Below are 12,125 nucleotides of genomic sequence, written 5' to 3' on the forward strand. Positions count from 1 at the left end.
GGCAACTCATTTTGCTTTCTGAAATGGATGCAGTCTGGCTGTCACCAGCTAAAGGGCTGATGACTGAGGAGCTTTATAAGGCCCTAAAAACGCAGGAGACCTGAAGGATCCACTTGCTGTTTTCAGCTTTCTTCTTAGGGCCAAGGGGGGAGTTCCATGAAGGAAACCAGCTTACTATCAGTCATGCAGGCACTTTCATGAGCCATCTGTTCAGGTACCATCACCAGAGAAACTCTCCAATTTAAAGATCAACATACAGCAAGAGGTCCCCAGGATTTTAAACACTGAACTTGTTTTGCTGGCTGCTGTGCCTTAATTTGAATCTCCACAGCTCCAATAAAAAGCACACCAAATCCTTTACATTCTTCAAACTTCAATTTTAGCTTCTTCAAACTTCAAAGTTACTATTTCTTATTCTTTGATTAGGCTTAATGCCAGCTTTTGTGTTTTATTGCCATCTCCAATCACTTCAAATTTAGTAATGATTCTTACCGGGCATGATATTCCAGGATCCAGAGATGCCAAGATCTCAAGTCCCAATAATCACTTTGCAGAATTGCAGTATCTTTTATCCTGTGTGAAATTCTGCACTAACACAGTTACACTGCTTCTGCTTTCAGAGAAGGCTTTATTCTTGCCTGATATAGCACTCCTCATATTGACATATTCACCATATTTACAAGCTCTCCTACCCTCATGTCAGAAAAAACCTGGAATACAAAGCAGTAGGAAGCTCCAACTCAAAGCAGAAACTTTCAGCAAAGACATGAAATCTGGCAGGCTCAGCACAGAGTCACAGGGAAAAGTGTCACCAGGTCTCAGGAAGAGAATGCATGCCCCAAACAGCCTACAACTGATAATTCCTGCCAGCACCACACCATTTACTAGAGAGAGAATTTCAGTGTGCAACAGATACAGACTCCTGCAGGCATGCCTCTCCTTCAGTCCACTGCAAGCTGACACAGACAATGCATTTACCACAGAAAGATGACCACTTATGTCAATACTAGCTGGCCTTACAGTAAGTGGATGCATTCACTTCATTTCATTTCATACTACTTGAATATTCTGGGGTTTTTAATACTCTCTTGACTTGCTTCACTGAATCCTGCTGTCTTGGTTTAGCCCCAGCCAGCAACTAAGCACCATGCAGCCGCTCACTTATCCCCCCCCCCCCCCCCCCCCCCAGTGGGATGGGGGAGAAAACCGGGAAAAGAAGTAAAACTCATGGGTTGAGATAAGAACGGTTTAATAGAACAGAAAAGAAGAAACTAATAATGATAATGATAACACTAATAAAATGACAACAGCAATAATAAAAGGATTGGAATGTACAAATGATGTGCAGGGCAATTGCTCACCACCCGCCAACCAACACCCAGCCAGTCCCCGAGCGGCGAATCCCTGCCCCCCCTTCCCAGTTCCTAAACTAGCTGTGACATCCCATGGTATGGAATACCCCGTTGGCCACTTTGGGTCAGCTGCCCTGGCTGTGTCCTGTGCCAACTTCTTGTGCCCCTCCAGCTTTCTCGCTGGCTGGGCATGAGAAGCTGAAAAAATCCTTGACTTTAGTCTAAACACTACTGAGCAACAACTGAAAACTTCAGTGTTATCAACATTCTTCGCATACTGAACTCAAAACACAGCACTGTACCAGCTACTAGGAAGACAGTTAACTCTATCCCAGCTGAACCTAGGACACCTGCTCAGAACAACATTTAGCAATACTGACCAGGGGGAGAAACAGCAACTATGACGTGTGAACACCGAAACACTGCCCCTGCCCCCAGGCCTCAGTTAATGTAACAATAAGCTCAGAATCACTTCAGGAAATTAAAGAGGGGGGAAAAAAAAGGAGGTGGAAGAAATATGAACGTATGAGTGTCTTGTCTGGAAAAAATTCTTGTGTGTTGGGATGTTTTTTCTTCCTAGTCACTTCTCCCACTTCTATATCATAAGGGAGCTATAACATCAGTTAACTGCTGAGCATGAAAATTCCCAGGTCACATTAAACAAAGTTCCTGCCCCTTTCTCTGCTCCTGGAGCGACGAATGCTCCCCAAGGAAAAAGGCTGATGGTTTGTAATCCCTGGATGCCAACAATTCATAGTGGGTAACACGTAATTCCCATATTGTTGAGATGTGATGGAAAAGAAGTAAATCTTTCACCTTTATCAGTTATTTTTGAATACGGCAGTTTGGATATCTGCCAGACCAGGTTTCTCCTCTCCGAAAAGGCCATCATTACTGCCATGCAGACTTGCCACTCCAAGTTTACCCCCCTGTAAAAATGAGGCATCCCTAGCACACAGGATCACACTCCAGCATCTTGCTCTAATAAACATAATATTGCAGCTTTAGCAGGCATTTCCCTAGCTATGCATTCACAGGAGCGCTCTGTATAGCTCCTTTCTCCAGGAGCTCTTAAGTTTTACTTCATGGGGGTCAGATTGAAATATATACCTTTGGTACACTTTTAGGGCACAAGCTTCCTTCACAGAGAAGTCCAAGTTGTTCAGAACTTTCTGGGAGATGTACATGCACTTTTGTTCTTAAAGTGGGAACATGGAAAGGGCTTTGCTGTTGAAGCTAGGGTTGTTTTACTATACGTCCGTAGCACAGAAAATTCACATTTGCCGGGTGAGACAGAGTGAAATAAAAGCTTCTGCTCAACTTACGCTTTTACAGGGTCATTTGTTCTCTGGTTCAGCAGCTTTCTGTGATCAGCTGACTGAAAGCAACCTTACCCAGTCCCTGTGGTTCTTAAGGAAAATTGTCCTTTCTGTCTGAGCTGCCTGTTCACTCCATCTGGCACTTATGAAAGCTTCTCCCTGCTTGTCAGACTCAGCTGCTCCCAAGAACTGTTCAATCTTCTCTCACTCCTTAGGACTGTTCAATCTTCTCCCACTCCTTAGGACAGGATGAGACCCAGAGTGTAGCAGCCCAAACAAAGCTAAAAGACAGCCATAGCCCTTTAACAGCAAGTAACATCACACAGTCAAAAATACACAAAACCAAGTTTCGCTGGCCATTAAACAAACCCCTCAGAAACTCACTTTCAGTTTAGTCTTCAGGACAAGAAATAGACACTCAAACTTGCTCCCCCACTTCCTTTGTTCCAGCACAAAGATATCTGAAGATCTGCAAATCTTCTTTCATCCACATTTTCTCCCTCAGATGTGTCTGTCTATCCCCTCCACCCCAGTCAACTTCCTTCAGCTCAGGCTGATCCTGGGATCAAAAACTGTCAGTTACAAAATCACTCTTCTCCTGAACTTTCTTTTTCTTGCTCCCTTGGCTAAACCAGAAAAATACTATTCTTTTTTGTAGAATTATTTTTTTCTGCTAGGTTAGGTCCCCACAACAGCTCATCATGGAATTATATGAATAATAATGCTGGCATAGAGAGAAAGGGGGCAGAAATGTATGGTTAGGCATTTATGAATACAAGGGTATCATGGGATGCTCTTCAGGAGACAGGAAAACATTAAATCAGCTATGCTATGTTATAAAACCTCAATCACAGACCCTTGAATTTGCATCCACGCTGCAGTTGGCCTATGTTCAGCTCTGCTCTAGATCCTAAATATCACATAAGAACAGAGGGAAATGGGTTTCTCCTGCAAATTTGTTATTGTTCTCAGCAGATCAGATCTATTCACTTTAATGACTGTAGTTCAAAGAAAGATCAGTGGGCACTGCTCTGCCATATCTTAATACAATGCACACTAAGAGCCAGTCACAGAACACAAAGAATTCATAAAATCAAAGTCAGTAAGTGATTTAAGAAAAGATTCTTGCAATTCAAGGATGAGACAGCAGGGATGCTCTTCTTCAGTTTGCAGAGGTTTATTGCCATTTTTTTGTTCCTTGCTCCTGCCACTGGGAAAGTAATTTTATCCATGGCAAGTAAAACAATCTATGTAAGTTTGGCATTTGAATTTAATAAGGATATGGTATGACATGGCAGATAAGGTGATTTAATAAGACAGCTGCCTCTGAAAGCCACAGTTCTCACATCCATCTGCTTGCTGAGTTTCCCTTCTACTGGCATGCAAGCTTGTCTCTCTCAAATGAATGGTTCGAGGAGATAAGCTCAGCACTATTCACTTCTGTCTGTCTTGTTTTAGTTTTTGGCTGGTTTAGCTCTCTCAACCATCTCACCAGCAAAACTGTGGGACTGGAATAGAAGTAGTAATGGGAACCAAGCAGCTGTGGGTAGGAGGTATGGTGACTAAGACTGCCTTTTTCAGCAGCAGCAAGCTTTTAGATCAACATCGTAACATCAAACCACACCCTCAAGCGAGGGATTTTTATCAACAGATGACTTTCTCAGGACCTAACAAAAAAGGGGCCACAACCCAATCATCATCACACAGCTAATAAAGTCTTCAAAAACAAGAAAAAAAAGCTGTCAAAGGAATAGTTACAGCTGGTGAGCTATTGGGGGCATAAAATGATTCTTCTCGGAGTAAAAATGAGAGCCTGTTTCCCTCTGTAGGGGAGAACCATCTAACTAGGTTATCCGTGAGAGCTGTTTATAAGCCACATAGGCCGGGCAGGCAAAGGGGACTGTAAAGACTGCCAGCCTGGCATTCAGAAGACATTTTGACCAATAAACTGCTTTTCACTCAAATTCAACAATACAGCAAGTTCTGTTAATTTAGAATAATTGTTTGAAGCAGAGGAACTGATAAGTGTCCAGCCTTTCTTTTCCTGAGTCAATGAAAAATCAAACTTCTCATGCAGAAATACATACAATTTGATAGGGGGTTGGTGGTGGTGGTATGGGGAGAAAGAGAGACATTGCTGTATCAGTCCCGTTTTTAATAGCCTCTTAAAAATAATCAATATCTAGAATGTCCAGTTTGAGCTTCTCTTGCTCAAAAAAAAATAAACTAGAACTTGACAAGAGTTCTAATTTTGTTTTCATCTTGTTTCAATACACTTGCCTATGTCCAACAGGTTAAAATACTAAAATACATGAAGTTCCAACAGATAAATGAAAGTTCATCCAACTAAACATTCATACTTTATATTTAGCACTTTAAATATTAGATGAAGTTAAAAAAAAGCATTTTTCTCAACAGTAATTCTTAAGAGTCAGCTCATGGAAGCTGGAGGCTCAGGATTTATTCCTACAGACTTCCAGACTTTGACCATTATGATGTGAAAAAATCCTGCAACCCAGCAGTTCAATATTGTGCTGTCCTGTCCCATAGGCTTGCTCACAGCATAGTTTTGGTTCTTGTGAAACTAGGCAGTGCTAAACAACCCCCCACCACCACTCCCAGCTCTAACCAATGTAGGTGGTTAGAACAATCTGTAACATGAAAACTATTATACATATTAAAAAAAAAAAACAAAACAAAACTTAAAAAATAAAATCCACTAAAAAAAGGGTAGTAAAGCCATACTGGCATAGAGTACTAAGTAAATTAATGTATCATCCTAGTTTCACTAGACAAGCTGTGTTTGAAGATAAGAAAAAAAACAGCAGCAGGCAGAGATTCAATGAAAGCTAAGCATTTTAATTTTTGGACTAGAAATCCTTGTAAACACCAAGAATATAATAGATTCAATGTAACATCTTTGACTTTAGACCTTACCAGGTGTAAGTATAGAAGAAAACATTAACTCTGTAAGTGACCTGCAGGAAAAGGGAATCTTATTTTTTGTTTCTTGGCAGCATGAGTCAGTAGAGATTCTCAGATGACAACTTATTTGGAACTATACGGTCCAAGGAACACTTGCTTGGAGAACCATAATCCAAGTTGATGATAATGATAATAATGATGAGGATGATGATAATAATAATAATAATAATAATAATAATAATAATACCACCACCACCAGAGAAGAATCATCCAGGGAGAGAAGCCCAAAGTGAAGGTAACGGTAAAAGAATGAAAATCTTGCAGAAGGTATTCTCAGCAATAAAGCATCAAAGTTAACCCATAGCTTAACGATTCAAAGCTTAGAGGCATGCGTTATGGGTAATATGGTGTACTGAAGCATCATAGAAAGATACTTGCATTTGTTTTTGTGTCAAACTGAAATAGCACCAAGCACTACACTGGCTAAACTAAGGGTAAAATCACACTGCACAGCTTCCAGTGCTGCCACTGTTTGCTTGCCTCCAGTACCCAAGCCAAGATATATAGGTTAGATTAGGCTACATTGGTATTGCTAAGGTATACTGCAGTCTGCAAAGTAGGCAATTCCTCTTCACACTTGCAAGAATGATTGACGCAGCCAAGTATTACACACTTATTATCAGAGAAGTAAAATGAACTCAAATCAACCTTTTTTCTCCTCTCACAAATGCAGAGACAAGTGTCAGATTCTATATGCCACATGCTTTCAGTTACGTAGTGGTAAGGTCTTTGTTTGGACAGGTACTTCACTTGCATATGCCAGGCAGCTCAGCCATTTACATGAGTCTTTTCTACCGTGGATCTAGTTACTACATAAATCCTTATGAACTCAGTACTAAACCCAATGCCCCCTTTGAAAAGCTCAGCTTTAATGACATCTACAGCAGTGAGAAGGCTTGTTTAATAAAATTATGAGATCTGGCACAAGGAGAGGAGAACATCACTTCCCTATGCAGCTCTTTGGCATAATTGTGTTACCTGGAAATCAAAAGCAAAACAGAAGCCCATCTTGCTACAATGGCACCAGTCTCAAACAAGCCTAGCTGCATCCACTAAGCTTTTTGTAGTCCTTCCTAAGCCCACCATTAACCCCCAACAAAAGCCTTGATTAAAAGAAAGCCTTGTACATAAACCACTGGATTTTGCTGGTGTTCCAATATCTCAACCTTTGCACGATTCCTCCAGTTTAAAAAAAAAAAAAAAAAAAAAAAGGTTCTCCCGTTTTGTCTGCCCTTCCAAGTCTGAACTCAAGTTGCAGCAATAAGCTTAGCCTAGCCGTTATTCACACTTTTACCAGAACAAACTTTAACACACTGGATTCTGCCTGCACCAGACCCTACTTCGTCCCTGCAAAAAACTAAGCTTGAGCTCTTGAAATCACAGGTTATGTTTATATTTGCAAATTTAGCTAGCAGTGACTGCGCACACCTGAGTTCACTAGAATGCAATCATCTACACTATAAAAGTGTTATAACAGCTCTTCTGCTCTCACAAACACTTCCTAGAAATGGTTCAGGAGCTAGGGTATACCAGGCACAGCTTTCAGAGGCAACCTGAAGCTATCTTACAATAGAGGCTCAGAGCACAGATGGGGATCATCCTGTGCCACTCAACTTTAAAACTAAAGGGGACATTCAGCTTACACTCATATAGATGCAACCTTAGCATCTCATAGACCTATTTCACCAACAAATGCAACCATGGCTTTCGCCATAGGCTGGAGAACCTTTCCTGAAGGTAACAATGAAGCTTAATCTGTTGCACTTTCCATATGCTATTCCAGTGGGCCATATAAAATCTGCCAATAAGCCTAACTTTTCAACCACTTCTGTGTCCTAAACCATAATCTTAATCCTCATCCTAGCCTTAATGAAACCTCAGTAAAATGTATTTAATGCAGAATACATCCTGGCGTTAAAGGATGCAGAGATACAAGAAAACCTTCAACCTACCTTATTCCAAACTATCTCCAGTCCCAGTCTGAATCCCAGTTTAACCACAACTCAGTTACCCATACACGAAGCATTAGAGACTGGAGGTCTACCATGCATGTTGGGACTCAGAACTCATCAAAGCCCCTGACCTTGCAGGATTTAGCTGTACACCTTCCTCTTCAAGCCTTCTTTCCCAGAATACTAATCGTACCCACAGGCTGAACAGTAACCTGGTCACTGCACTGTCAGCAAAATTAACAGTAAGGGGCAGAACTTTACCAGAACCATCCTTCAAACTATACCAATGGGCCTTTTCCTACTCAGGTCCTAACCCTATCTCTTGCCATATAGCATCAATTCAAATTCAGCTTGGTAACAGAGCTACCCCTGTATCAATCTTGCCAGCACTAATCCATAGCCCAGTCACATGTTCCTCACATAGCAGCCAGCAAGAAAATAAGATCTTCAACTCATCTTGTCTCAAAACTGTCTTGAAACATAACCCCAGCCAAAATCATGGTCTAGTGACATTAAAATAAAAATAGGAAAGCTTTTTTGCCCATTTTGCTAATTAATATGTCAGAGCTCATAAAGAAAGACTCATCAGCTTTTCTCCAGCACTGCATCATCTGAAAGAGCTGTGTCAGCAGAGACCTCAGCAGACAGTCAATACATACTAAAAGTGTTCTAAGCAGTAAATCAGAACACAAAAAAAGAATTTCAGAAAAAAATAAAAATAGCTACAAAGAATCCAGTACTTTCCGTATTTGATATAAATCTGATTATATTTGATGTACCACAGTCTTGCCATTCCTTATTGACGGGTATCCTCCTAGCCGTCCTGGAATTGCTTTTCTAAAAAGCTAAAAGTTCATGGAAAACTGAGCTAAAGTTTGCTGATTTTTCACCTTTGTGATATAAAATTTTTCTCCTGGTTTACAATAGAGGCACCACTTGTCCGCTTCTCATTCTCGTTGGAATTGAGTTTAGGGAATGCAGACACACCATTGTTGAGTGCACAGGAAGCTTACAGAGGACAAAATCCTCCTTAGAGGGTTCAGAGAACATGCCTTACACACACACACACACACTCTCTGAACTCCGGTCTTTTCCAGAAACGGCCAAGTAGGCTGCATCAATACAGCACTCCAGTGCTTTTGCCATTGGTATTGTGGAAAACATTTGCAACACTAAGAACACCTGTAAGCACTGCAGGAGTCTTCAATCCGTCAGGATGAAGGACAGGCCAGCTATGAGAACCAGAATTCACAGATGCATTTCTGTGAGGATGAAATACAGGAACAAGTTTCCAGCTGTCTTCCCATAGAACATGCTTACAAGCTCAGGATGTGTCCAGGCATGCTTCTAAAAATCATATCTACTTTTTTAAAAAAAAAAAAAAAAAAAAAAAAAAAGGAACTGCTGTTTGTGGGTGCAATATATAAAAACACAGAAAGATGGGGCTACAAGCCACAGATCCTTTTAATGCTTTGGTCTTCTGCAGAATTGTGATAATGCTTTTTGAAATGAATACACACTAACTCCTGCTGCTGCTCAGTAACATGTAATATGCAAGGGATACAGTAGCTATACCAAAAGCTGAGACTAAATGCTTGAAGAGTCACTGCCCCAGAAGGAATAGAAAGGATATTTCCCTAGAGAGAATCACTCAATTGCGTATTTCATAGAACAAGTCATGTTGAAGGAGAGAAGCGATAATTGCATTGATTGTTAGTAGGTGATAATTAATTCTGTAGAGAAATATGCTTAATTTCCTGAAGGTTAGAATAGGATGGAAGCTCGTCGTTCTGCAATAAGAAAATAAAGGTGTGTTGCTCCCAGCACAAGCAGCTGTAATGTCTCTCTTGGCATGTTCTTAAAAAAGGTACCTATAGGAAGGCAGCACAATGAACGATGTTAAAACAAGAGTTCTGTGATGTGACTGAATGCCAGCAAAATGCATATATGATATATAATTCCAAAAAGCATACAGTAAAAAGAGACCAGAGAGAAAGAACACCATGTTCTTGAACAAACCTTTAAAATAAATATTTGAATGGAACAATGAGAAAGCTGAAACTGCAGCTTGATTTCTCTTTATGACAGGTTAGGAAATGGAACAGAGAGGGGAGAAACATTTTTCAACAGTAATTGAACAGTATTTAAAGTAGACAGAACCAAGAAAAATCATTTACACTCCAATATTCTCAGAAATTAGCCAGCTCCTTTTATTCTGAAGGGGAAAAAAAGAAACAACCTGTAGGATCTTTCTATCTATTCCTTCAGTGATCTGTTGACCACTGACTTTAGTCTATGAAAAAAAGATCTTAGGTACTTGTAAGAGGTCTATGAAGGATAAGTAAAGCAAACAAGCCAAAGTTCAATAAGCATGGGTCCACATTTTCATATAAAATTTGTAGGTATCTTCAAATAGAAAACTTTTCAAAGCCACGGTTTTCAAGAATCTGGAGAAGTGTGCCGAAGAAAGATCAAATGCTGCCAAAAGTGATATTATAAAGCTTCATGTACCTATAACAACTGATTGCCAAAGAGTTACGATCTCACCAAGTCTCCCTCCAATATTCTTTGATAGCAGTGAATTCCACTGATCTTTGGAAAACTGCATGATGTTGCAATGTTTGTAGTAATTTTTCTGCACAGGAAAAAACCCAAGGACAACACCCCTAGCTTCTTCAAGTTGACAAGATCATTTCTTTGAAGCTTTCACATTCCCAAAACAAAAAGTTGAAAGAATTTTTTCCTCCCCAGGAGTGATAATGTTACCAGACTTATGAACTACCCCCTGATTCAGAAAGAGAATCCAAGAAGTTCACAGACTTAGGAAAGATACCAGAAAAATTTGAAAAGAGTTTGTCTACTAAGTTCAGGAAAAGGTCTTCAGTTAAGGAAAAACTACACCAGAGAATTAAAGGAGGACACTCAGTTGCACAGAGAAGGAATACCATAAACAATCAGGAATATCATAGTTTACCTTCCTTTACATGAATTCAGCTTTTTAATTCTATCAAAGAACTGGAAAAAGGCAACATGTAATCATGCTACAAAGTGGCAGCCTGAAGCTTCAGGATTTTCTAACATCAGAAGAGACTGCTGAATAACTTGAGTTTTCTAGAAAGTTTAAGGTTTCTTATGTCAGCTTATCCACGGCTTGTGAAAAATTACAATATTATGTGACATTTCCTTGGAAGTTCTTTTAATACAAGAACTGCAAATTGTACAGTCCCATGGTGTGGTTTGCAGAACTTATTTAGTATGTAGGTACAGTAATGACAGTAGTATGGACTCTTTTTTTTTTTTATTATTACTATGGGCTGAAAAGTTTAAGAAAAAACAAATTATTTCTACTGCACAAGCACAATGAAAGGAAAAGCTTTGACATTCTTTTTTTTAATCTGTAGAATTTTTTTAGTGTTATCTTCAATATTCTGGGTAATGGAAGTAGAAGTCAGAGGAAAAAAAAGCAAGAAATATTTACATTTTTCAAAATGTATATTGTCTAAGTCTCCACATTCCACAAGACACCTTGCATTTGCCCTTATTTGAAAGGACATCTTCTTCAGTTTACACCACTTGCACTGAAAAATAAAGTTACAGCTCTTCCTGCAAATGACTCAGCTACATACACTGTCTGGCAGAGAACAATCCCTAATTCATCATTGTACAACTTGGAGTCAGTGCATACAAAGTAATGCCTTAATTTGCAGCTCTCTTAGTCACCACAATTTCTGTAAGCTGATTTCATTTACTGCCCATACTACTTTCAAGTTGCTGACTTTTCCTCCAAAATAAGAGAACAGCTTACCTGATTTGTGTCCGGCCAACAGACCAACTTTGCTTTCATCTGCCACTAGAGGAATAAGAGAAAAGAAACAAAGATCAGAAACTTACTTAAATTCACAAGCCTTTGAAACAGTGTCAAATTATTTCAGACACATAGCATCCTAAATCTTTAAATTAGAATCGTTTGTAAAAAGCCTTTTTTTACCCTATCCACCTGGGGTGCTTCAAAGTCCAAATATCTGAATCAAAGCCCACTGAAACCAATAAAAGGACTACCAGCAGTCCTTGTGGGTTACAGATCAGGACCTCAACACTTACACACTCAAAACTGAGTTGTCGGAAGAGCAATTGCATTTGTAAATAACTCATCTTGCCAGACAAATCACAGGGCATAGGAGAGTTGTAACATTTTCAGATCAAAGACTTCAAATGTAAAAAGAATCCAGATGTGGAAACCTTCCCATCTGCAAGACATCTCACTGACTCACAGGACCCTCTCTGCAGACAATGAGGTCTCCCAAAAACTGATCTTTTGGAAGGCTTATGCTTTTTTGTATGTTATGAATTACTTTATTTTACCTATAAATTGTACCTTTGTAGTATTTCACAACATCTTATAAAGAAAGATGTTTACAGTAGTAACAGTTTGCAGACAGACTAGTGGAAGAACAAATTCTGAATGTAGCAAAAACTGTAATTTTTCTTCAGTAACTGTACTTCAGTTTATTATCATA

The 12,125-nt window shown here is 39.6% G+C and overlaps 1 protein-coding gene across 4 annotated transcripts in view; it reads right to left on the minus strand.

The window, feature by feature from the left end:
• PARD3B (par-3 family cell polarity regulator beta) overlaps positions 1 to 12,125 on the minus strand; it is a 434,227-nt gene that overhangs the window by 168,363 nt on the left and 253,739 nt on the right. For all 4 annotated transcript variants that reach the window (XM_075028231.1, XM_075028232.1, XM_075028230.1 and 1 more), the window contains one exon: positions 11,414 to 11,458. In XM_075028231.1, coding sequence (XP_074884332.1) covers positions 11,414 to 11,458 — 45 coding nt within the window. The remainder of the gene's footprint in view (positions 1 to 11,413; positions 11,459 to 12,125) is intronic.

This window comes from Buteo buteo, chromosome 5 (assembly GCF_964188355.1).
Source record: "Buteo buteo chromosome 5, bButBut1.hap1.1, whole genome shotgun sequence".
NCBI lineage: Eukaryota > Metazoa > Chordata > Aves > Accipitriformes > Accipitridae > Buteo > Buteo buteo.